Consider the following 27685-nt stretch of genomic DNA (forward strand, 5'->3'; position numbering starts at 1 on the left):
TATTTGTGGGCTCATTTTATAAAGAAAAACACCATTTTATTATATGACATAAGTTTCAACATAGTTCTTAAACTTGTATATGTTGTGCAAAGGATAGAGGATGAAACTCTTAATCTCAGGGACATGGGTTCGAGCCCCACATTCCTTTCTGTTGTTTTTTAAATTATTTTCACTGCTTTCTGTTCAATAGCTCAGGTACAAAAGTCAGCCTAGTTGAAAGGAATTGGGGAAGAGATGCTCTGTCCACCCCTGTCACCTCTGTACTTCCCACTTCCAAAGGGAGAAAAAGGTGGGGACAGTAGTAAGTTAAAAGTGAAATACCTGGCCAATAGGAATGTCTAAAGGGTGAGAGAGACTGAATTATATGACTGTATGGATTTCAAATATGAGGTGTAGCTAAGGAATGAGGATGGAGGTGTGAAATAGATGTAATTGGTATCAGAAGAACACTGACCTCTGAAAAGTGTATTTTTAAAATTAAGAAAAGAGCAAAGTGCAATGATGTAAAAATAATTAAATTTTCAATAGGTGGCAGGCCATCACATGGGTGTTTCTTTGGTACCTATCATCAAGGCAGGAAACGTTTAGAGTTGAGTTTGGCTCCTTTCTGCCCTCATTTGGTCTGTTTTTCTGTGTCATCCAGAGTGGACCTATTCAGCTCAGCTTAGCTTAGCTTAGCATTCTGTATATTCTGTGGACCTTGGTTTGTAAGTTGTGTGAGTCAGTGGAAGAGATGATAAATGATAATATTTATAGGCAAAAATTGAAAGATTGCAGAGTGAAAAATAGATTCAAGAAGATACAGATGGGATAAAGGAAGATTATATTACAGTAATCAAGCCTCGATGAAGTAAAAGAATAAGCAAGCATTTTAGCAGTATCATTAGAGATAAAAGAACATATTTTAAAAGTGTTAACCAGTTGATGACATGATACTGAAATAATAATAATAATAATAATAATAATAATTTATTTATACCCCGCCCATCTGGCTGGGTTTCCCCAGCCACTCTGGGCGGCTTCCAACAGAAAAATAAAATAAAAGAATAGATTAAACATTAAAAGCATCCCTAAACAGGGCTGCCTTCAGATGTCTTCTAAAAATCTGGTAGCTGTTTTTCTCTTTGACATCTGATGGGAGGGCGTTCCGCAGGGTTGGTGCCACTACCGAGAAGGCCCTCTGCCTGGTTCCCTGCAGCTTGGCTTCTCGCAACGAGGGAACCGCCAGAAGGCCCTCGGTACTGGACCTGTGTCCGGGCAGAACGATGGGGGTGGGGAGACGCTCCTTCAGGTATACTGGACCGAGGCCATTTAGGGCTTTAAAGGTCAGCACCAACACTTTGAATTGTGCTCGGAAACGTACTGGGAGCCAATGTAGATCTTTCAAGACCGGTGTTATGTGGTCTCGGCGGCCACTCCCAGTCACCAGTCTAGCTGCCGCATACTGGATTAGTTGTAGTTTCCGGGTCACCTTCAAAGGTAGCCCCACATAGAGCGCATTGCAGTAGTCCAAGCGGGAGATAACTAGAGCAGGCACCACTCTGGCGAGACAGTCTGCAGGCAGCTAGGGTCTCAGCCTGCGTACCAGATGGAGCTGATAGACAGCTGCCCTGGACACAGAATTGACCTGCGCCTCAATGGACAGCTGTGAGTCCAAAATGACTCCCAGGCTGTGCACCTGGTCCTTCAGGGGCACAGTTACCCCATTCAGGACCAGGGAGTCCTCCACACCTGCCCACCTCCTGTCCCCCACAAACAGTACTTCTGTCTTGTCAGGATTCAACCTCAATCTGTTAGCCGCCATCCATCCTCCAACCGCCTACAGGCACTCACACAGGACTCATACTGAAAGTGCCTAGATCTGCAACCGAAATAGATAAGTGTCTGTTTTAAAAAATCACATCCAGTTTCTGGTGTGTGAAGGAGGAGATAGAAACACTACTAAGAGAAAATCAATCTTTCGATAAATTCAACTGAAGAAAGTGAGAAATCATCCAAAAAGAACTAAAGGAAGACATGCAGTGAGATGAGTAATTGAAGATGAGGTAGAATCTGGAACTGAAAAATATAACTAAATCACTAACTTGAAAATGAAAATAGCAAAAGAATGCAAGAGAGGTTGAGAGAGCATCAGAATAAGGGTTTCAGTATAGAAAGCGTACATACAATAAATGGATAGAAGAAATGAAGCAGAAAAAGACGTATCAAGAGCAGTTAGAGTGATAAGGAAGTAAAATGAAATATCAGAATTTAGGAAACCAAGTTTATACAAATATTGCAAAATAATAGTATGTTATCAAAAGTAAAGGAAAGATATGATCACAAGCAAACTGAAAATTTGTGATGTTTTTCAGACGGTAAAAGAAAATCATTAATAGAAATTAACGCAAGGATAGGAATCAGATTGGTTAAAATCCAAAAGGCACATTAGAAGATATGAATTCTAAACAGCTTGCAAGTACAGCCAGCTTCAAGAGTTTAGAAACAAAGGGCAGCAGTTATGCTAGATAGAGAAGGAAGTCTTAACAAGAGATGTAACCACAGATGACTTCCTCAAAAAGAAAAACAGACATCAAAGAGAAAACATGCAGTTAGAAGAGCAATATAGGGCAGCCATACTAAATGTAGTGCCCCCCAACTCCTGTTATCCCTGACCATTGATCATGCTGGTCAATGCTGATGGGAGTTGTATTCCAAAACATCTGGTGAGAAAACCAACTTAGGACAGGAGGTGTCCAGGGTGGGGAATCTTCTGGGGGGGGATCACACCTGATGGGATTTACAGTGATCCATAGCTGCCAGCAAAGAAGCAGCAGATGGAGTTCAATATCTCTTGGGAATGTGAATGTAAGGGACAGTAAACCGAGGAAGCTATTCAACTCTTACAATTTTAAGCAATGGCAAGAGTAGTTTAGAAAGGATGGCTGTTTCTCATTTTCTATCTGCCCTCCCAGCCACTTCAACCTTCTACCCACCAGACTGGAAGACAACTGTGCAGAACTTACTCTGTCCCCTGAAATCAAAGCCGAGATCAATCCAAATTGAGCTCCCCTTACGCTTTGCCTCCCTGCAAGCCTCACTCATTTCTTCCTGCATGCCCCTAGACGTGAACAAGGCTTCCTTTGAACGTTTCTTTCCCTGCCACTCGTAAGATTGATTCCAGTGACAAGAACTGGTGGAACACTGTATTTTTTTTATTCAATCCAGTGAAGAGCTTTTTATCTCAGCTGGTAGAATTGGAGGCAGGCTGCCTCTATTACAAGTCAGTGAGGAAGATGGGGGTGATGGAAAACAGGGAGCATTCCTTATAAAATCTTTTCTTATCAGTTTGCCCTGATGTACACATTAATGTGAGCAGCAGCAAAATGCACCTCAGGGGTCCTTGCCAGGGTCATACACATTTCCCTGTCAAATGGGTTGTGCTGGGTTAGGGAGGTGTTTGAAATGTGCATGAAGGGAAGATGGAGTTCATTCATTCATTCATTCAGCCTTTATTGGCATAATGAAGGTGGAGTTTAGAAGCAGGGAGCACGGCAGAGTTCAAAAAATGTGAGTCTTAAGAATATAAAGAGATTTGTGTTGACAAGCAGAAAAGTTGACGTGCCTGCGTTTTTTTTCTAGGTTATAAACCCAAAGAAAAGGGCAAAAAAGAAAAAATATGTTAATTCAGGAACAGTTAAGTAAATCATTTCTTCATTATTGTTTTTCTATCCTTCCCAGCACATATTAAAAGTGAGATATATCTAAGTAAGCATTATGTGAGCAAGAAATTCTTTAAATAAGATAGGTATTGTATTATGAGAAGTTCTTGCTTTTTTTGTTATCAAATTATAGATGAGCTTGTTCATTTTCTATTGAAAATGCGCCTTCCCTGGGAATTAAATAGCCAGTGTTAAAGTTCACAGGTGAGTGCTTGAAGCTCCTGGACTGAATAGTGTTAGTTTAACTGAAGCTGATTCTGTCTTCCTGAACACTTTAGAAGTGAAATGTAAATGGTTGTTACTTTGGTAAATGTAAATGGTTGTTACTTTGTTGAAACAAGGATAGATAGACTGGGAGCAAGAAGGTCACAGCGTCTTTAGCTTTGTTCACAGAGCAATGGGTACAACCAAGGCATTCTTAATTTGGCTTTGGTAATAGTTTTGACCAGGCTCCATGACGCTTCAGAAAAGTAATTCATGGGATGATCCAGCCACATAGATACATGTGCACAGCTCAGTGCATATATGAATAGTTTTGCTCTTATAAGAGGGTTGGTAGGGGAGGTGACTTGGTGGAAGGGAATCTGCCAAGTGGAACAGCATGTATATAAAGAAGCTGGAAGAGAAGCTATAGTGGAGACTCATAGATATTGTGAGTGCTGGGGTGAGAGAAGTGTGTGGAGTGGGGTTGGGGTTACCAATACATGTCATTTCCACATAAAACCATATTTGCTTCAGTATATTGGATAAGTTTAAAAATAATTCTAAAATACAGTACAGAAGCTTCTATATTTGTGGCTGTTTTGAAGGTTGATGTTTATTACTTGTTCTGTGTCACTTGCTCTCAGGTAACATTACTTTCCTTCCTAGTGGAAACCGAAGTTTCATTTCTTGATTATATTAAAGGCGGGTAAGTATTCATTTATAATACTGGTATCACAAAGGTTTTTAATTTCTTTATTTACAATTATTTGTATCCCACATTTCATTGCAAATTCCAAATTCATTACAAATCATTCCAAGGCAACTTACAAGTACCATTAAGTTACATATTTTTAAAACATAATAAATAATATTCTGTTAATATTGCCTTTCCCATAGGCAGCTGATGGTAGATCACCCTATGCGGGGGGAGGGGAAAGTCTGGCAAGAGCAGAACCACCCTCTCCTGTGAATTGATATTGCTGAGCTGGCCTTTGGTTGAAAGGTTTTCGCCTTTCAGGCAATAGCACATGACTCTCAGGTGTTTCTATGGAGCTGTTTGTCACAGCTTGGGTAGAAATGTCATTGGGTAGAATAAAAAATAAGGGGGACCCTTGTAATGAATCTTGAGAAGCCGCACCAGTTCTCAGTGGGCGAAGCGTGGCGCCACTCCTCTTAGGTTGCCAGCCAGATTCCAGTCACATGGCATGCACCTTCCAATCTAATCAGCTGCCATGGCATTCCCCAGCAGGCATGCTGGGGGTGGTATTTCAAGCTTCACATTGGAAGTCTTCTGGGTTTACAGATCCTGACCTAATTCCATACCAACCCTGCATACCTTACTGAAGTCAATAAAGAGTTGTCCACTGTTTTCACCCACACGGGTGCCTTGAGTTTTATGTACCCCTAGACACACTTTGCCTGGAAGGAGGGGGAGGCATTCACAATTCACCTACCACGCAAATGGCAGCCATGCAGATGGCAGCATCTGATCAGGGTTGAGGCCATGGTACATGAGAAGGGGGGAAACCCTCCTCCTACCCACCCCCGGTATCATAGTACCAACAAATGTTGCCCCCCCGAGCTTCTATTTGCTGTGGGTGGAAAGCTGCTGGTGGAGCCACATACAGTGGTACCTCGGGTTACAGACACTTCAGGTTACAGACTCCGCTAACCCAGAAATAGTACCTTGGGTTAAGAACTTTGCTTCAGGATGAGAACAAAAATCATGCTCCGGCGGCGCAGCGGCAGCAGGAGGCCCCATTAGCTAAAGTGGTGCCTCAGGTTAAGAACGGTTTCAGGTTAAGAACGGACCTCCGGAACGAATTAAGTTCTTAACCAGAGGTACCACTGTATTCATCTTAATCAGGAGTGGGGCAGAAAGACATAGTGTGTCTGGTGGCCCCCCACACTTGTAATTTAATAACAAAAATAAAACCAGACAAGAAAAATAACACATTTCACATAATATCTAGTTTGATCCTTAAAAGGTAATGGTAAAGGACCCCTCACAGTTAAGTCCTGTCGCAAACGAGTCTGGGGTTGTGGCGCTCATCTCGCTTTACTGGCTGAGGGAGCCGACGTTTGTCCGCATAGTTTTTCCGGGTCATGTGGCCAGCATGACTAAGCCACTCAGTGCACGGAAACGCTGTTTACCTATTACCTAGGGTAGGACTGCCATATTTTGAAGAGCAAAAAAAGGGGGGGCACATCTGCCAACTTCTACTTTTAGCTATGGATTGCTATGACGACTCTTATTTTACATACCCATGAAAGAGAGAACATGTCCTGGAAAAAGAGGGGAAATGGCAACCTTAAAGAGGCTTTGGGATTATTTCCTATCATAAACCTATCTGCAATTTTTGTATAAATTGAATGGAGGTGGTATTTATTTGTGAATTCATATTAAGTCAACTTTCCTAAGCCTAAAAACAAATAACGGACAATTCCTTTTTAAACAATTTGCACTGTCACTTCTTAATTGTGGCCTACTGCTTTAAATAATGGATTTCTGTATTTTAGAATTTCTGTTTTTTTGGAAGCCGCCCAGAGTGGCTGGGGGAACCTGGCCAGATGGGCGGGGTATAAATAATAAATTATTATTATTATTATTATTATTATTATTATTAAATTTATATGTACCCTTTAAATTGTGAGATGCTCAAGATATTTCAGCATATTGCATTAGAGAAGCTACTCTTATAAAATAGCAGTTTAATAGTAAATACTGAATACTGCAATCCCGTACATATCTGCTAAGAGGGAGGCTTGCAAGGTGGAGACAAAGGCCTTTTTCAGTTGTGGCTCCCTATCTTTGGAATGATCTCCCCAGTGAAGTCTGCCTAGTGCCATCATTAACATGTTTTTGGCACCTGGTAAAAACGTTAGTATTTGCCCAGTATTTGCCCAGGCATTTGCTGGAATGTGATTATTTGCCACCAAAGTTCTTTATTGCTATTTTATTGAGTCTGTTCTATGGTTTCAATTATAATGTTCTTCTAGCCTAGCCCCGGTTTTGTCATGCTTTGTGTTTAAAAAATTGATGAATTGCTTAGACTATTTATAAAGCAAGCAATTAAGAATTTGAAATAATACTAATACTTGTAAGTCAGCGCTGTTGTATTTATTGAATCTTACTCCTAGGTATGCTTGTATACGATTACAAAGTAATGTTATAGTATAACTTTTTTGATGCTGTTTGGCAGTTCTGTGTATCGTTAACGTGCACATTTGTCTAAGTGACATTTTATTGGTTTTTCTTGATTTATTACTCTTCCTATAGCAACTTACATCTTCAGATATTTCACATTTGTTTGTTTACTTCATTTCACAGGACTCAAATAAATTTCACTGTGGCTATTGATTTCACAGCTTCGAATGGTAAGTATTGGTTTGTTGATATTAAATTGAGTATCCACACAGTATTTGTGAACTGTTTTGGCATTGTATTTTTCATTTTGCTTGTCCTATTGGGGGACTCTAGTGAGAATACATTTTGAAGATTTGGATCCAAATATTTATGTGGAAGAAAAAGACCCTTGCTTTTATGTGTCCCTCACCCACTTTTTTGTTCTCCTTCATCCCCCTCCCATATCCATTACAGTACTGTTCAGAGGGTCTCTCAGGAGGTGCAGGAGACTGCAGCTGGAGCAGGGGACAAATAAGTTACCTTCTGTGGGCATAACTCTTCTCACAGAAATTAGGATTCAAGCCAGGAACCCACCCATTACACTCTAGAGAGGGAAAATGGCTTTCCTTAGGCTGTCTTTTGTTGTAAAAAATACTGTGTATATCTGTAAACCACAGTCACAATCTGTAGAACAAAATACCAAACTGAGCATTCTAGTTTTTTTTTAAATAGCAGTCCATGCCACTTTTGGAAATCGAGAGCTGTTGCTAATGCAGTTTTGAAGAGCTATGCTCCAAAACAAGTCACACAAAGCATGCACAGTTTCTTCAGCTTGCCAGAAACTATGGAATTTGCCTCATTAGACACCTAAATAAATGCAAATAAAGAAGAATATTTAGAGCAAACACTTAAATCCAAATTCATCATGGGAAACACACTGTATTTCATACCTGAAATAATACAGTAAGACAGCTAGTGTGGAATCTCATATATTGATACTGAAATGCATACTGCTCAACACATTCGCAAACCCCTCTCAATAATGTGCTTTGTTTCAACAGGTAACCCTGCACACCCAACCTCGCTCCATTATATGAACCCATACCAGCTGAATGCTTATGGCATGGCGCTGAGGGCAGTAGGGGAAATAATTCAAGACTACGATAGTGACAAAATGTTTCCAGCTTTAGGTTTTGGTGCAAAATTGCCGCCAGACGGAAGAGTGTCTCACGAGTTTGCCTTGGTAAGAAATGGTTCTAGCGTTTTTAAATTTTATATACTTTAAAATTCCTCTTTGCCTGTGTTTCATAGTTCCTCTTTGCCTGTGTTTCATAGTTCCTCATAAATATATTTGTGGATCCATTTGTGCTCAGACTCATTAATTTTTAAGAGTATTGTAAAACATATTGGCCTTTACATTTTAATCATGAGATGTACTGGAGGTTGCGTCAGCCTCCTGCTATCGGGTAAGGGGTATACACAGCATTCCTATAAGCAAGAGTTAATATTTTGTCCCTGTGTTTTTCCTTATAGAATGGAAACCCTCAAAATCCTTACTGCAGTGGAATAGATGGTGTAATGGAAGCATACTACATGAGTCTAAAATCTGTACAACTTTATGGACCAACAAACTTTGCTCCTGTTATTAATCATGTAGCAAGGTAACGGTTACGTTAACTATTCTGGGAAAATTCAGCACAATGACTCTATGTTGAGTTGATGTCAGTCACCAAAAACAAAAAGGGGCGAAATATATTAGCTGTTTAACATCTTCCTAATTTCGCTAACAAGTGGCCTGCCACCCGGGTTGGTCCAATGACATGTTGGGACAGCCCCATGGTTTTCATGGCAGCCATGAAGTCCTGGGCAACCCCAGATTTAGTGGCCTCAATGAGAGGCCAGCAACTCTGCAGGTTCTCAAGACTATCTCCAAGACCACCTCAGGCAGGGGGCAAGCAGTAAAGCAACAGAATCCCTAATCTGTCTTGAGTGCCTAATGCAAAGCCACAAATACTCTAGATTGCCACTCAGGCAGACAGGACACCTGGAGAGTGATATCAAGTTCCTATAGACTAAAGCAACACCCCTTCCCTGACCCTCAAGACCTGCTCACCCACCCAAGTCTCAGTAATACAAAGCAGATCAGACTCCACATCCCCATCAACAATCAGATCACGGTTAAGGGAAAACTTTCTTAAAGCAGACCTGGCATTAAGTAAGTTCCTCTGAGTAAAGAAAGGGCTAGCACGCAGCATAACCACCAGTTTGCTGTGTCCCATTCCCCCCTCACCTGGCTTGCCTCTCTCAGCATACCTTCCCTTTCTGCCAGACCTCTGCAGCTCACGTTGTCCTAGACACATGATAAAAGACAAAACAGAAGCAGAGAAGCAACAAAACAAACCTTAGGTTGAATGAACTACTTGCAACTTAATAAGATAGTCTACATCACAGAATCTACCCCAGTCATTAGATGTTTGGGAGGTGGCTGTTGCACTTCTGCCCTCTCCAAAGGGTCAACTCTCCTTTGGTGTTTCTCCCCCCCCCCACTCCCCCAGGATGGCGCTGCGCATTTCAGCTCAGGAAAAGATATAGCCACTCCCTCAGAAGTCAAGCCCAGGCCCAGGGCTCTTAGCCAAGAGGGGCAGGAAAGTCTCTCCCTGCTGGCCAGTGGTCGAAAAGGGCAGCTTTCTTGGGAGCAGAGAGTGCAGACAGTTGTGGAACAGTACTAGGAAAGCTTACCTCCTGCAATGATGGTCCCCTGCTGCTGCTGCTGCGCTACTGCTGCTGCCCCTACCCCGCTCCCCATACCAGGCTTCCAGCTTCAGGAAGGAGCAAAGCAGCTTTAAATTCTTTAAGAGCCTGCGTGTTCACATGGCCCAGGTAAATTTGGCTTACCATGTAAGCCAGACCATTGAATGCTGTGCACTCTTAAATATAGATAGGTGGACTTGATAAATAAATACACCAGTTTCTAATGATGTCCTGGTTAATAAATACACTACTACCTGTCATTTTGAATGTTTCGTTTCAGTTTTTAGTTTGTGTCTGTAGTACATAGATTTCAAAGCAATCTGAAAGTTTTATATTCTCATATTAAAACTGTAATTTTGTTTGTATGTGTTTTGTTTTAGATATGCTGCCTCAATAAAAGATGGCTCCCAGTATTTTGTTCTTCTCATTATTACAGATGGGGTCATTTCTGACATGGCTCAAACAAAGGAGTCTATTGTGAATGTAAGTTATGTTTAAACTTGATCTTGAAAATACTTTAAAAGTAGAATACATACTGTATTTTTCACTGGGCAACTACTCATTGCCTTGGGTATTTCCGTCTCATTAATGTTTTCACATTCCTTTGTATTTGAATACTCTGACCATTCCTGTTCTTTTTTGCCAAATGCACCATGGTATGTTTATTTGTTTAGGGTGGTAGTCAGCTAAGTAGATTCACTGATTTTTTTGTAATTATCTTTATTAAACTTATTATTAAACTAAATACAAATTTAAAATAAATAAAACAAAGAGTTAATTATTAACATGACAGACGAAGGACAGCTCAATAACGATATGTACCAATACTATGTTTCTCCTTTATATTTTATTTACCAACAATTCTTTAAGGGTTTCAAGATGAAAAGATAACTCTAAAGGTCCATAATCTAGAATTTATTAAGGTTGGTGGGGCAGGCATTAACCCTTAACACCCATAGAAATGACTGAATGAGGTTCACTAATGTCAGTAGATCTATTCTGAGTAAAACTTAGTTGAATGCCACCAGATAAGTGATCTTAAGTATTTAAGAATGAATCATTTATAACCCATATTTTCAGCCAACTATTTCAGAGCAGGATATAGAAAATTTCAGCTTAAAATGCAACAACAATGGAATAAGTTAATAGTGCACAGCTTTTGAAAGCTACCATGTTTTAACTTGGCACTGAAACATAAAAAGATTTGGCACCAGTCGTCTGAGCCCACAGTGACAAAGCTTGATCTAGGAGCCCCTCCAGGCTGTAAACTGGCTCCTTCGAGGGTAGAGCAACCCCTTCACGAACAGGTTGTCTGCCTAATTCCAAGACCACAATACCCCAGTTTGTCAAGATTCAACCTCAACCCTCATCCAGCCCATGACAGCATTCAGGCATTGATCTAGGAATAATTCCATATGGCCTAATCTGACTCAGATCACAGGGAGAAATAGAGTTGGCAAAATTAATATTTTTTGTCCACTACTGCCTTCACGGTCCTTGTTTTTGCTTAGGCATTTGGTGGGTGACAGAAGATATATATCCTGTCTTAAAACACAAAGCTCCAATCCTGTACATACTTACCCAGGTGGAATCTACACACATATAAAATAAAAGTTCTGAAAATGCTTTTTTTTTAAGCATTTTGAAAAATACATCGAATTTTCCATAAGGCTCATCATTGACACCTAGTGTCACATTGTATATTGCATTTAAAACACACTTAAAACGTTTCATTTGCAGCTGTATAGCTGAGTCCCCAGTTGTACTCAGTAGGACTTTTTCTCTGAATTGGTATGTATCCATTCACCTCCTTGGGGGCAGTTGACATCATGCCATCAGGTGGAAATAGTGTTTCCCTTAGCATCTGAAGGCACAAATTGCTGCTGTCATTGAAAAAAGAAAAACTTGAGGCATCGCCATGCCAACCCCAGCTAATTTCGATTTCTCCCTTCACCAGCTGCATTGTCAGCTTCAACTCCCTGCTTTTGTTGTCAGCTCAGGCCTGTTACTTACTTTATTTTTTGGTAATTTGTGTGTGTTGGTGACTCTCCTTCCTCCTACCCTTTGTCTGACTGTACTTCCCCGCCCCCAACTCAGGGTTTTTGGTTTTTTGTTCCTTCTCCACTTGCTGCCATTTTCTCTTATCTTCTTCTGCTTTTTCTTTCTCTGCTCCCTTTCTTACCTGCTCAATATATTAAGAATAAAAAGGACCCTGTGTGTGCATTTTCTCAGTCTCTCCTCCACTCAACTCTACCTCGCTGGGCTAGTTTCCAGCTCAGCAGGTTCTGGAGAGGTTCTAGGGGGAGGTTAATAAGAAATAGTCTGCCCAACCCATTGGAGATCCTTCAGATTTCCAAGAGGACTCCACTACTGGTTTTATTGTCTTAGATGAGGAGGAGGATTGAATGGGGAATTAGATAGTGAAGAAGCCTTTTAAAGTCATTTTACCCTGCCTCTTGGTGGAAGAAAATATCCTCAGCAACTTTAGCTAGATGGTTAAAAGCCTCCATTGCTTTAACTTATAAAAGTTTGCATTTTTATTTCCCCAGCCAAAATTATGGCCCATTCAACTAGGGCTGCAGCTACTTTACCTGCATTTTTTCTGAACGCTTCTCTGCAGGAGATTTGTTGGGCAGCCACCTTGGCTAGTCCCAAAAGCTTTATTAAATAGTATATAGTGGGTGCTTCTGCCTCTGCAGAGGCATCCTTTGGGAGGTCCTGCTGAACCCATACACAGGCAATAGTTCATTCATAGATATCCCACTCTATATGGTTCAGTTTGAGTATGTCCCACCACATGCCACAACATCTTATCTTTATCATCATAGAAACTGGCTGGGATTGGCATGGTAACGCCTCATAAGTCCCCCCCCCCCCAATTAGAGTAGTGATTTCTGCCTTCAGCCACTAGGGGGAGCACTATTCCCACCTGATGTCATGTTACATGCATGTAAATGAACCCTACATAGGTAAGTACCAATGGTATCTTCTCCTTACCAGGCACCCACAGGAAGCCTGGCCTGTGTGAGAGAAGAAGCAGTAACTTCCCTGTAGTTCCCATGCCTTTCCTTTTTCTTCCACAAACTTGGTTTAGAGTAAAAAAGTAACAGAAAGTGCCCTTGGATTGAAACACATTACCATTTTTTTATTTTTTTATTTTGCATCTGAGACAAACATACAGATGTTTAGCACAGTTCAGTCAAACCAGCTGCTTCTGGTGCAATTGATATCAGGGGTATATGTTGAGTTCTCTCCCAGGATCTTAAACCTTAATTTTGGCTGGATGGTGCCTAGTGTTTGTTTGAATAACACAGTAAAAGCAAAATAGCCAAGTTGTTGCTGCAAACGGGGGGGGGGGGGATGTGCAAAAAAGAGAGTATATGTAGATTATTTTTTCCAGCATAATTTTACTTCAGCTGCTCCCTTGCCATCAAACTGCTTTTAAAATCCCTCCCAAATAACTGAGAAAGAGGAGCTGAATCATACATATGTATATAAAATGTTTTATGGGTCACAAGTATGTGTTCAAATGTGATCTTTTCATCTATGATTGAAGGTAGTGTTGTGCACCACAATTAGATTGTACTTACCTGCATCACACATGGCACTGGGAGTTGCCTGTATCTTTAAATTATGTGACAATGTTCATATATGTTTTTCTTTTTCTTTTAAAGGCTTCAAAGCTTCCAATGTCAATAATAATAGTAGGAGTTGGCCCAGCTGAATTTGATGGTGAGTATCCTCAGTTTTAGAATACTTTCCTTGGAAAGAGGCCTCGGAATTAGGGTCCAATTCACAGCATCACTTAAATGGCCATTTATCTTTCTTTTGTAGCTGATGCTCCATTTTTCTTAGCAAAGTGAACTCAAAGCAGCGTATGTAATAAAACATACGTTACTCCATGCTCTGGTAACCTCCAGGTTAGATTGGAAGATGGCATGGAAATGTTAACTGGTCCAAAACACAGCAGCCATATTACTGGGGTTCCCTTTAAAACTCATATAATCCCTATTTTAAAACAGCTGTAGATGTTCAGGATATTGTGTTTGTGAATAATGGAAGGATCACATTTTCTAGCAATACAGCTGAATTGCCTAATCCTGGTGAAACACCCAAACCTAATTGCTTGCTTTGTAGTTCAAAAGTTCAATAAATCCTACTGTTGGGCCATAAAGTACTATGTAAATAAATAACAAAACAAATAACTATGTGTTTTTCATGTGGCCTTTGTTGAACAGATTAAATCAAACAATATGAATACATTACTCTGTCTTTTTTCAGCTATGGAAGAATTGGATGGTGATGAAGTAAGGCTCTCCTCAAGAGGAATGTATGCAGAAAGAGATATTGTACAGGTGAGAGAAAGCACTTCTGTCTAGCAGATCTTTTATATGCTTAGAGTACACATAATGTATGTATGGGACGTGGGTGGCGCTGTGGTCTAAACCACAGAGCCTAGGGCTTGCTGATCGGAAGGTCAGCTGTTCGAATCCCTGCGACGGGGTGAGCTCCCGTTGCTCGGTCCCAGCTCCTGCCAACCTAGCAGTTTGAAAGCACGTCAAAGTGCAAGTAGATAAATAGGAACCGCTCCGGCGGGAAGGTAAACAGCGTTTCTGTGCACTGCTCTGGTTCGCCAGAAGCTGCTTAGTCATGCTGGCCACATGACCCGGAACAACTGTCTGCGGACAAATGCTGGCTCCCTTTTTTTAATGTGTGTATACAGGTTGGCTTGCTCTTTAGGAAACCAGGCTGGAAAATTCTAGATAAGCGCTATACATTTTTGAACTGAGGTATTTTAAGGGTGACTTTCTGATGCCTAAAACCTGCTCACCTGTGGTGATCATCACTGCCATTTGCAATTTGGCAGTGACCCCAGACAGGATCTTTTCAGAAGCAGCATCTAGGGTTTGTAACTTGCCTACTGGAATTTCAAGCATTCCAATGTTATATGAAAGTAGCTTTGTTTCATCAAGTCTTCAGCATGGAGTAACATTTTCCTAGTTTGCTGTTTTGATATTTTGCTGCTCTGTATTTGTTTTTTCCATATGTAGATTTATTTATGTTTTGATACTGTGATATTTTTATTTTATGTTGTATGTTAGTATGAAGGCCTTCAACAGAAAAGCTTAAAAATACCAATGTATAATACAATCAGTGCTTTTTTTCTGTGGGTATGCATACCCCTAAACATTTTGTGAATCTACGTTTGGCCTCATTGAGGGGCAGTATTTCAATATGAGTAGGAAAATGAGAGTACCCCTAAAAAAATTTTTAGAAACAAAGCACTGAATATAATATGCATCTACAAAAGATCTGAAATATTAAGATCAGCTTACCAAGTTAAGTTTCAAAATAAATGGCATCTTATTTTCAAACTTTGGTTTTCATCCTTTATGATGCCCCAATAGCAATGCTAAACAAATTCTCTCCCCCTCCCCTCCATTTCATTTCAGTTTGTACCATTTCGGGATTACATTGACAGAAGCGGAAACCACATTTTAAGTATGGCCAGACTTGCTAGAGATGTGTTGGCTGAGATCCCAGACCAGTTTCTCTCCTATATGAGGGTGAGAGGAATCAAGCCATCTCCTGCACCTCCTCCATACACCCCACCTATTCATGTATTGCAGACTCAGATATGAGCACTCCGAATGCTTAATGCTTTTCACAAACCATAGAGCACTGTAAAGTGCAGTACAGTGGTGCACTTTAAAGAGCCAGTGAGCTGAAGCGAAGTGTTCTTCTTTGTATGCAGTAAAGGCTTCTGGTGGCATTTGGAGCAAAATAACGTTAACTTCATATACCAAAATGTCCAACTTGGTTGCATGCGCAACTGAACAGCTTTTATGTAAGAGGAAGAAAATGGTGATGTTTGTTTCTGAGTTTTATTTTGTTTCTGACAGAATAAGCTACTATTGTCGTGTGTATTTTGGAGAAAGCACAAGTCACGGGTTCAACTTAAAAGTCCTTGTCTTTCCTGACTTAATATGTACATAAGATGTGAATGCAATTCCTCTGTATCAATGTTTACATGTTACTACTTTTCAAACTTAACTACTTTTTATAATTATTCTTAACCTTAAGAATTTGGGATATTGAATTGTCTTCTATCTTGCAATAGTAAAATCCACAAGAGAAGCAATATCTCTTTGAATGATTTGTCCAGACAAAAACTATGGTAATGCAAAACTGTGAGTAGAAAGTGGGAGGCCAAACATATTTGTAGGTCTCAATAATGGAAAACACCTCACTCAGGTGCTCAGTAATGAATCATCAGACGGATTTGAGAATAAGCTTCCAAGATGTGAATACTGTAAGATTTTTTTTTGCAAGGTATTCCAGTTTCTGAAATAACTTGTGTTTACATTTTTTTAAGAATGATTATGCTGGCATAATAAATTTGAACAACCACACAGTGTTACTCTAGGAAATGGCAGCATCAACTTTTGAGTCCTGAAATTTGACTCTTGCAATGTAATCTGTGGAGTATCTTGCATAACAGCTGTAGAGCTTTGACAACCTATTGCTTTCTGCAGGTTATTTTATTATGAGTGACTTGATGCTCTTATGCAAATTGCCAGTTGCTATGAGGTTTGTCTAGATGGTCCATTCAAAGGGAAGCTGGCACATTTTGAGTTATCTGTTGCCACAGTCATACTGCCATATAGGGCACACAAGTGGTAATGAATTAAATGTGTTAAAATTGCACAGCTATGTTGCTTTGTGCACAACTTTGTATATAGAACTACTCAAGTATTTTATTATATATGCCTGTTCTTATCCTAATTATCAAATGTTTTTGCATGTACAGTTTTTACACACAAAATAACACATTTTTGTGAGTATTTATGTCAAAACTTTTAATTAGAACAAATGGCCTTAAATCTCACAAATACCTTGGAAATGATTGTGAATTGCCTTCAGATACTGGAAGACATGTTTTACTTTTTTGTCAAAATTGTAATTGCCTTGTAATGTGTAGCTCTCTTATTTGACACATAACCTGTTTACTACTTTATTTACTACTATATATGTTATACAGACATGTATTAAATTAAGGTGCATTTTTTAAGCATGAAAAGTTTTTTCTGGGAAAGTATATATACATGGCGTCAATAGTATATAATCCTATGTAATACAGAATCTTCCATTTTTAAATATATTAAAGATCCTTAAAATATTCTCATACTGGAATATGACTAATCAGTTTGCCCAAAATAGCTAAATGCTCATCATCTTGGAAACTATTACTGCAAAAATAAGAGAGCAGTTTAGGTAGAACTTGTAAAAGTTTCTAAAATCTTTGAGAGGTTCACAACTTTTTAGAATAAGACTATCAGTGAGAAAGAAATGTTAAAAGAAAGTGGGATTGCATTGATTACCAAGCATTGAACAGAACTTTAGTTTCTTGAATAAGATACAGAGCTAGGCTAATACAGCAAGTCATTTTAATTTTTGCAAATTGCTGTTACAAGGGTTTCGGCTTAAGAATGGACCTCCTGAACGAATTAAGTTTGTAACTGGAGGTACCACTGTACAACTTTTTAGCAGCCCTACTTTTTGGAATTAGAAAGTTGAGAATTCATCATGCCCTACTAAGCCATATATGTCTTCACCAGATATAAAATACCTCAGCAAAGCATCTTGTCTTGCTTATTCTCCAGAAGGTTCCCAAAGGGGCTCCCCTCAGATTACATGTCATGTAATTTTAAGTACTCCACTTTCTCATTTGTGTTTCCATCAGAAACAAAGAGGCAATTTTCTAATGTGTCAGCTGAAATCTTTTCTCTGGTGTGCTATAATCTGATGTATGCTATAGGATGCAGAAAGCCTGTCACAAACTTCTCATATGATTTAATAATTGATTATTTCACTTAGTTCCTATGAAAACTAAAGTCTTGTTATTTTAAGCTCTATGTTGCAAATTCCATGTCAAATAAGATGTCTTCCTCATCAGCCTGGGAAAGAATGCTCTTTTACTATCCATTTATAACCAGGCTTAGAAATGGGCCCGGGCGCATCATTTGCAACACTTTGTTCATGCAAGCCGCTTTCAGCTAAAGAGAGATTAAATGTGTCACACCCTGAGAAGCCAAGCTTTGTTATAGATTACCATGATCACTCTCAAGGATCATGATACTACGGTTGCTCAAGCTCAGGCTTGCATGGAAAGAATTTAAAACAACACATTTGACCCAGCCTAGAGTCGGGAATCAGCGCAGTGTGGAGCTGTGCATTTTCATTGTTACCTAACTGAATGGAGGTCCGATGGTGTCTGAAGGGGTTACAGGTGACCATAAGTCCAAACCGCATCAGGTAAAAATACCTGTTCATGACAACAGAATCATCACTGGTTCACCCAACCATGTCACTGCAGAAGACTCAATTTAAAGTGTGTGTTGTGACAGATACAATGTGAGATCCGTTAGGCGAAGTCCTTGGGCTACCGTATTTCCATCCAGGGTTGGCCCAAGACATTTTGACAGTTGAGGAGAACCACGAAATGGTGCCCCTCACCAAGGAAGAAGGAAGGGGTGTGAAATATACACCAGGAACAAGGGGGAAGGGATCGAATCAACCTTACCTGACAGTGGAACTGGGAATCAAAGGCCATTGTGACGGGGAAAGCACTCTAGACAGATGCCAGGAGACCCCAGAAAGCAGCCCCCACCGCTCCCTCACTAGCGCTGGGAGGAGACCATCAGGGCCTCCTATCACCAAGAAGCCACTGTGGAGAAGGCATCGGGGTGGAGTCCTCAGCAGATCTGGTCTCCAAGGAGCTGTACAGGGCAGTGGAAGTGAGCAATGCATTCCTTGGAGGCCAGATCTGCTCTTGTGGATGCTACCACTTGAGGAAGTCACCCTCATGGGCAGAAAGGCCCTGCTTCTATCCCATTGCCTAACAATCCCAATTCTGCCTTGAGTTCCTAACATATCAGGTAGGATGTCCCTATTTTCACCGGAGAAATGTTTGAGGGGATGTCTCTTTTCATCAGAGAAATGTTGAAGTGTGTGGAACAGGATGTCCCTATTTTCATTGGAGATATATTGCAAGAAGATCAAACCTATCCATTCTGAAGGAAATGAGCCCTGAGTGCTCACTGGAAGGACAGTTCCTGAAGCTGAGGCTCCAATACTTTGGCCACCTCATGAGAAGAGAAGACTCCCTGGAAAAGACCCTGATGTTGGGAAAAATTGAGGGCACTAGGAGAAGGGGGACGGCAGAGGATGAGATGGTTGGACCCGAGTTTGACCAAACTGTGGGAGGCAGTGGAAGACATGAGTGCCTGGCGTGCTCTGGTCCATGGGGTCACGAAGAGTCGGACACGACTAAACGACTAAACAACAACATATTGGAGGGTATGAGCTACAGAAAACTAGTCAACTACTACACAGGAGGCCTGACCAAGGAAATTGAATTGTTCCAGATCATGGTCACTACATTCCCCTTGGCCCTCAAGCCATGCCCTGGGGTTGCCAAGCCATATTGTTACTGACCTTGTGGCTTTGGGTGTCAAGGCAGCTGAGGCATCGACTGTATTTCCTTCTGCTTCAGCTTTTGGCATCTCAAGGTTTGCCTGCCCCTAAATATTTCTTGTGGCAACATTTTTCCTATGAAAATAGTGATGTCCTAAACAAGCTACCGTATTCCAATTGCCATTTCCTAGTCTCAGCCGTTACCCTTTATGGAGTACTTAAATGATGATGATTGTAATGAAAGCATAATGGTTCTACGCACCAGGATCCTCATTATCTGTGTCTATTAGGAATAATGCAGCAGCAGGAGAAGGAAAAAGCCCACAGTCTGGTTCACATTAATCCTGCTCTAATAACAGGGCCGGTTTCATTAGGAGTCCCGAATGCTTGCGGATAAAATCCTGATTCCTTTCCCCACTCCATCCTGGCACATCCTGATGTCACATTTCAGGCCTGCCACAATCGACAGACCACATAGGTCTCAAATGAATGAATGCGCTCCGTCAGTAAGTTTTGCTCTATTTTGCAGTGACAATACTGCTCTCAACTGGCCCAGGATCCTGAGAAGTAAAGCTGTCGAAAGAAAGCCTGGAAGATTCTTTCTCCGGCAGGCAGTGAACATTTCCTGTGTATTTTCTGAATTATATTGATATTAAAAGAGAGAAAGTCTCAGAGTTGGGGACCAGTTCTGGGCACAGTTGCACTTCCCCTGAGGTACATAATTTAGGAGTGCTCCTAACTCCATCTCGTATCACTAGGCTCAGGTGTCCTCGGTAGCGAAGATTGCCTTTTATCAACTTGGGTTGGTATACCAATTATACCCTCCTCATACCCTCCAACATTCCTCAGATGAAAATGGGGACATTTTTCACTTCCAGCCAACTGACCCTCCTCAACCGCCCACCCCATTTTTTGGTCATCGTTCCCTGCGTAGCATTTCCTATCAGAAAAAGATGAGTGTGACCACGACCACACCAATGGGATGCAGAACACATGCCCTCCACTGTCCTGGAAAAAAACACACCTTAATCCCAATGTTACTATATTTTATTACAGTATTTGATAGAGTTACAGAAAGAAATGGCAAGAAAAACTGATGAGTTATGCAGAACTGGCAAAGTAAACATACAAACTACGAGAGAAGGGCAATCGTGACTTTAAGAAAGAACAGGAATTTTTTACAAACTATTTTAAAATACAATAAAAGGATCTGGACTCCTTGGCAGGTTTTGAATAAACACCCACAATTTAATAGTAGAACACATGATAGATAAAGCAATGATATGTACAGTTTTATAACATGCAGAGAACAATATGTACGGTACAAACAAACCAGAGGGGAGCTGAGGGAAGTCCTTAGAGGGGGGTGGGAGGGGGAAAGGGGGAAAATGTGTAATTGATTATGTTATTGGTAATTTGCATTGTTTAAAAGTTTCTTTTCAATAAAAAAATATTTTTTTAGAAAAAGAGTTAAAGAAAAAGATACGGGACTAAATATATTTTAGAAAGTGGCAAGATTAGACGCAGACACACAAATCATACTTTTAAAATAAAATAATAATAATAAATTATTTATACCCTGCCCTCCCCAGTCAAAACCGGGCTCAGGGTGGCTGACACAAGTAAAATTACAATAAGATGTAAAAGAAATAAAAACAATTAAAATACGGGTTAAAATACAGTACAGTTTAAATTTAAAATTTTTAAATGCAGCCTCATTTTAAAGTAGCCCAAATCAAAACCATAAGGGAGGAAAACATAGGGGTCAAACTGAGTCCAGCCCAAAGACTCATTGCACTCTGCTCCACTCCCCCTTTTTCCCCACGCAGGGCTACCCTGGTGGTTCCCTCACTGCAAGAAGCAAAGCTACAGGGAACCAGGCAGAGGGCCTTCTCGGTAGTGGCACCCGCCCTGTGGAACGCCCTCCCATCGGAGGTCAAGGAGATAAACAACTACCTGACAACATTTAGAAAACACCTAAAGGCAGCTGTAACGAAATAACCCTAGGATGATATATTTGGTCACAGCCTGGATGTATAAGGGTTAATGCATCTCCTACCCTGAGTTACATCACATGCTTGTGGGGGCGGGGTTACGAACATTCTATGAGGAGAAAACGGCAGTTAGTGACAGTTGACAGTTGGGAGAGAGAGGGAGATGAAGCAGGAGAGTGTGAGCTTGGGTGATGGTAGAATAGGTTTATAGAGTAGTGTTAGGTGAGGAATTAGTGAGGTTTGAAGTTTTATGTTTTAACAAGAACAGTTCCATTGAAACCACATGCTTGTACACATGAACCTTGAATACAACCATTAAGTTCATAAGCCATTAAATGTTAAAGTTCCATCTGTACTATCGTCTGTGTGATCTTTCCAGCAGAGGTATCTATGGCTCATCTGGTGGGGATACTCATTAGAAGGACAAAACCCCTTATCTACGGCAGAAAGGAGAGGTTGTTGTCCCTTGAGTGCACCAAGAGGAGGAGGAAGAGGGAGACTGGTTCGAGGGTGACACAAAGTTTCCTCAGGTGGGAGGAAAGCTTCGAGTGGGGGGAAAGCTCGAGTGAGGAGAACCCCTTACTGTTGTGTACATTAAGAATAGTCTCATATTTCCCCCCAGAGCTTAAAAGAAACCGTGCCACGTTTTGGGCTGGAAAAGCACTTTCATTTTACCTTTAAACTCCAGGCGTTGTGAGGGGGTTTATAAGGAGAATAACTGGGATATTGGGAGGTGAACTTTACCTCAGGACATCCCCATTAAAGCCTTGCACAATCTGAGAAGCAGGTTGTACAATAAAGACAGAAAGTAGAGGACTTTCGTCACAGCAGCCCTGTTTAGGGAAGTTTTTAATCTGTGATATTTTAATGTATTTTGGTATCTGTTGGAAGCCGCCCAGAGTGGTGGGGGAAACCCAGCCAGATGGGCGGGGTATGTATGTATGTATGTATGCATAAATAAATAAATAAATAAATAAATAAAATAATACCCTACCCTCTGCCTGCACCTCAGAGCCAGGGCGTCACACGGGGCTGGACCTTGCCAGCAGCAGCAGCCTCTCCTCCTCCTCCTCCTCCTCCTCCTTACTCGCACTCCAGCAGCTGCTATGAGCTGCCCAAGGGAGGAGGCTGGCAGCAACAGTCATGAAAAGGCCATGGAGAGGCAATGGGATGCTCGTTCGGAACAAGCATCAGCTCATCCTCTTCCCCGAGCTTGGCTCTGCGGGTGCCGGCAGGGGGGGATACGAGCGTTCTGGGATCGAATCTGAAGCTGGGCTGGCGTTCATCATCCCGAGGCTGCCCCTGGAAAATTGGGTCACTTGGAGGCTGTGTACCCTTTTGATGACAGGGTAGCTTAGCTCTCTCTTGTCTCCCATTCAGGTAAGCAAGCAGACCTGGTAAGGGGTGTGGCCTGGAGAGAGAGGGTGTGGCTGAGGAGAGTCCCAAGGGACAGGCTGAGAAATCTGGATGGCCTCCTTGCCCCCCCAAATCTGAGGTTCCCCAACCAACATCTTTAAACCTAAGGTGGATGCAGGTGTCTACTTATCCGATAAACAATTGAACCAGAAATAACCTTAAAAAAAAAACCCTTGTGGAGAACGTTCCATTTGTGTTCCTTAAAGTAACTGCTCAAGGAAAATAATATTGAGCTCAGACAAGAAAATCCTGCCTTTTAGGTCAACTCCACCCTTGGGAAAGGTTGTTCACTGCAGCTGATATAGCCAAGCTACACTCCTCCCTTCGTTGGTGTTCTCAGTTGGCCGTGTTAAATGCAATGGTTTATGAGCACTGGCAGATGTGGATAAATCCCCAGTTAGAAGCCATCATGAGAAGCACTGAGTGTGGAATTGCTTCACCAGCTCAGTAGAAAATAATAAAGATGCTTTTCCTTTCTCTAGGAGGTAAGACAGTTTTTCTCTTTTTTTTAAGTGTTGCTTTTTAAACAGAAACTCTTCATTTTTATTTAGGGAGCCTCAAAACACCTCCTTGTGATGTTACCAGGTTCTAACTAAGTTTTATTGAATGAATGAACCTAAATTAATCTTGTGTATTCATTTCAGTGGGCCTACTCTTGAGTAGGACTAACCTTGGCTACAATCCGCTGTACGTATCGGTTGACTGTTAATAAGTTTCCTGAATAAAACTGATCACCTTACAGAAATAATATTTTGCTGTATTAAAAAAATACTAAGAAAGTGTAACAAAAATGTATTGACTGGGAGGTAAAGGTGGGAGAGAAATCCTACAAGAGTTCACATTTAAAGTCAAATGTACCCAATTCTTCCTTTCCAAAACAGCAAACTCTTTCCCACATATGTGGGAACCCCTGACCCATAATACTTTTTCTACACGAGTCACAAAAACCTTGCACATGGAGAAAATCAGAGCTGAGTGAGTTGATGAAACCTGATATAAACTTACCTTAATTAGGCTTTCATCTCTGTGGGCTGGCAGATACTAGGGGTATTAAATGGATGGATTTCATGATGGGTGGTAGAGTAAAGTAGAGGAGGGAAAGCTTAGTTTTGACCTGGCAGGTATAAGTGGTCAACTGTACTTCAAGGTGATCATTTTTCTGAAATGGATCCTTTGAATTTGATGCCCACTAGTTGCATACTGTTTCCTGGCCTGACTGGTTTCTATTATTGCGTGGACAGGCAGAGTCCCCCCAAACCCCAGGTGACCCCCGAGCGGAATAATGACTCAAGACAATGTGCTATGGGATTAAAATTGGCCACAACTTTATAAGGATTCAGATGTAGGGAGACCTTTATAAAAAGGAACTGCGAGACAGGAGTGAGAAATAAAGCCGAATGACAGGAGGGAGGGAAGTCACAGCTCAGCGGAGCGAAAGACTGAGATGGGGAAATTCAAGATAAAGTATAATCAGTTTTTTGTGTTTTTTGTTTTTTGTTTAATTGGAAAACTTAATAAAAATTATACATATTAAAAAAAAGATTCAGATGTAGGGAGACCTTGGCTCAGGCATTGGCCATTTATCCTTCCCAGTCCCCAGCCGGGGATCTGGGGGACTTCAGGGTTATCCAGAATGTGTGGGGATTGGGCTGGCTCTGGAGAACGTATGTTCAAGCAGAGAGCCCACCCCCCGTTCGCCGCCACTGGAGGGGACAGCAATGACAACCTCTCGGCATATGGCCAATGAAATACCCCTTTAACGGGGAATCCTGGTATCACCGCCACAAAGGGGGCATGGGACACAGCTCCCCCCCTCCATTTAGGAAGATAGTGTGTGTTCATACACACATTGTCCCTCCTTCCGCCATGAACCTTTGATGGCAGGGGCTGAAACTTCCTCCTTTCTCTGCAGCTTGCGTCTGGGTTAGTAGTGGTTGGCCGCATTCAGGAGCCAAAATGTCCGAGTACCAAGGCATTTGGGATCCAAGGTACAACTGTATATTCTATTCCCCTAAATGTTTGCTTTTTGTTTTTTGAGATATATATAGTGATATATAGTGATATATAGATAGATAGATAGATTAGATAGATAGATAGATAGATAGATAGATAGATAGATAGATAGATAGTGAAAAGTAGCGATCTTGGTTCTCAAGGGCATCATCAATACCTACCAACCGAATGTGGGCCTTTTGACCCATAATCTATAGCTCTGCAGCAGAGAAATAAAACATCTCCTTTCCAGTGCTCATGGTGTTTTGCCCTCTTATTACAATGACATTCTTGCCACTTCCAGCTCTATGATCAGGTCACCCCTTGCTGTTCCGGAGGCTGGGTCAACGTCTGAGTCTTTAGTCATTCCTCTGAAAGAGAGCGCTGTACTTCTGCATGTCACAGACCAAACGCGTGGGCCGTGAATGCCAACAATGGCGTTCCTATTTCAGGGTGTGCATTGCTTCCTTTTCTTTCTGTTCTACATTCCGCTCCCACCACCCAGGAGCACTCAAATCATTATGTAAACAGTCTATTTAGCCTATGGACAATCTGTTCTAGGGAAAGTGGCAAAAAGTAATAACCCTTCTTCTCCTCCCCTCCGCCTCCTAGAGCAGTCGACTGTACTTAAAGTCAGCCTCAGCAGGGTAACGGACGAAGCTGCTGTTGTGGCCCACAATGGAAAGCTCTATTTTTGGTGTTTCCTTCATTATTTCCATCTGGCGTCGATGAGGGAGGCCGTGCTAGGTGGAATCCCGCCGTGAAGTCCTGCGTTGGCTCCACCATTCTGCAGAACGCACCACCGGCAAGCTGAGACGGTTGTGCGTCTTGCAGGCTTGTTCATCAATCAACCAGACTGGACTGCAGACAGGTCTGCACCCCATGATTCATTGGCGATTCGTTGCTCGCTTGAACTACCTTGCAGCTAAGCTGCTGCTGCCAACCTGGGCAGAGAGGGGCAAGGTGGCAGGGAATCTCCCAGGACCAGGGGAGGAGTGAAGAGGGAGGAGCAGAAGCAGGTAACACAAGCGTAGTCTCTGCCTGAGGTCAGGGGTAGGGGCTCACTGTTGTGGCAACTGCCTCATCAGGTGCACACAAATTATTATTATTATTATTATTATTATTATTATTATTATTTATACCCCACCCATCTGGCTGGGTTTCCCTAGCTACTCTGGGAGGCTCCCAACAGAATATTAAAACACGATGAAACATTAAACATTAAAAGCTTCCCTAAAGGCTCCCAGTACGTTTCAAAGTGTTGGTACTGACCTTTAAAGCCCTAAACGGCCTCGGTCCTATATACCTGAAGGAGCGTCTCTACCCCCATCATTCAGCCCGGACACTGAGATCCAGCACCGAGGGCCTTCTGGTGGTTCCCTCATTGTGAGAAGTGAGGTTACAGGGAACCAGGCAGAGGGCCTTCTCAGTAGTGGCACCCGCCCTGTGGAACACCCTCCCAGCAGATGTCAAGGCAATAAGCAACTATTTTACCTTTAGAAGACAACTGAAGGCGGCCCTGTTTAGGGAATTTTTTAATGTTTGATGCTGTACTGTTTTTAATATTCGGTTGGAAGCCGCCCAGAGTGGCTGGGGAAACCCAGCCAGATGGGCGGGGTATAAATAATAAATAAATAAATAAATAACAACAACAACAACAACAACAACAGGGCTGCCTGCAGATGTCTTCTAAAAGTCAGAGAGTTGTTTATTTCCTTGACATCTGATGGGAGCATCCTGCTTTCTGCCGGCTTGGTAACTCAGTTCACAAGCAGGCAGAATGCAGCAAAGGGGGCTTTCAAGGCATGAAAAAGTGCTCCTTCCTCCTCATGAGCAAGCAGGAGAGACAGGGTAGCTTGTAGAGATGTCATGCAGGGAGGCTTCTTCCCTGCACCTCAGCTCTGCTGGTCCAAAGAGCAGCCTTGCCTCTAACGGCTCAAGCAAGCAAGCAGGAGGAGGAGCAGGGCTGTTTGCAGAGCTGACTGAGAGGGAGGTTTGCAGGAGAGTTGCAGCAAAGCCCAGCTGCACCTCCTGCTCCCGAGGAGACCCTCTCTGGAGCTGTAGTGGATTATTGCTTCGGGCTCTGGGGAGGGTCTGGAAGTCCCCAGGCATATGATTAATCCAGGGACATGACATTAAATCTGGGGACATTCTGGGGATGGATTTTGTCTGGGGACAGATTGGTAAATCCAGGGGCTGTCCTCGGGAACCAGGACGTCTGGTAAAGGGACCCCTGACCGTTAGGTCCAGTCATGGACGACTCTGGAGTTGCACTGCTCATCTCGCTTTCCTGGGTGAGGGAGCCGGCGTACAGATTCCAGGTCATGTGGCCAGCATGACTAAGCCGCTTCTGGTGAAACCAGAGCAGCACATGGAAACAGTTTACCTTCCCGCTGTAGCAGTACCTATTTATCTACTTGCACTTTGACGTGCTTTCAAGCTGCTAGGTTGGCAGGAACTGGGACCGAACAACGGGAGCTCATTCCGTTGCGGGGATTTAAACCGCTGACCTTCTGATCAGCAAGCCCTAGGCTCTGTGGTTTAGACCACAGTGCCACCTGCAAAGGCATACAACATAGAATTCTATGGATCCAAGTAAGAAGTGGAAGGAAGTAACAATACAACAAGTACAGTAGGTAATTAACATTTTATTTTTATTTTTTTATTTATGCATACATGTTCAATGGTGTAATGTTGAGAGATCTCAAATTTTTATTGTTAATGTTGATGTGTATGGAAAGGATGGCTGTAAATCAATTGAAAAACCAATAAATATGGACACTGGGGGGGGGGTAATTTCTGGATCATCTTCGAAGGTAGCCCCACATAGAGCGCATTGCAGTAGTCCAAGCGGAAGACAAGGAGCTGAGAGACGCAGGACTGGTGGACATGCTTTTTCCAGACTTGTAAGTGCACTTGTGACAATTAAGAGTTAGTTCCTCAGTCTGGACATTCCAGGCCTGTCAGCTCTATGACAAATGAGATCTCAAGAGATCTCACTAGAAATCGGTAGCTACCTATTC

At 41.9% G+C, this 27685-nt stretch overlaps 1 protein-coding gene across 6 annotated transcripts in view; it reads left to right on the plus strand.

Moving 5' to 3' along the window:
- Positions 1-20570, plus strand: part of CPNE8 (copine 8) — a 57164-nt gene extending 36594 nt beyond the window's left edge. Inside the window, exons 13-21 of one of the 6 annotated variants that reach the window (XM_035126493.2) lie at positions 3622-3675; positions 4550-4611; positions 7237-7283; positions 8094-8275; positions 8566-8693; positions 10164-10266; positions 13458-13515; positions 14065-14138; positions 15237-20566. In XM_035126493.2, the coding sequence (XP_034982384.1) occupies positions 3622-3675; positions 4550-4611; positions 7237-7283; positions 8094-8275; positions 8566-8693; positions 10164-10266; positions 13458-13515; positions 14065-14138; positions 15237-15425 (897 nt within the window). In that variant the 3' untranslated portion in view covers positions 15426-20566. Of the gene's footprint in view, positions 1-3621; positions 3676-3834; positions 4402-4549; positions 4612-7236; positions 7288-8093; positions 8276-8565; positions 8694-10163; positions 10267-13457; positions 13516-14064; positions 14139-15236 lie in introns of those variants that run through there. The other 5 variants (XM_035126495.2, XM_035126497.2, XR_004693277.2 and 2 more) reach the window with 5 other exon arrangements.
- Positions 20571-27685: the final 7115 nt, after the last annotated feature.

Source organism: Zootoca vivipara, chromosome 10, assembly GCF_963506605.1.
Source record: "Zootoca vivipara chromosome 10, rZooViv1.1, whole genome shotgun sequence".
Lineage (NCBI taxonomy): Eukaryota > Metazoa > Chordata > Lepidosauria > Squamata > Lacertidae > Zootoca > Zootoca vivipara.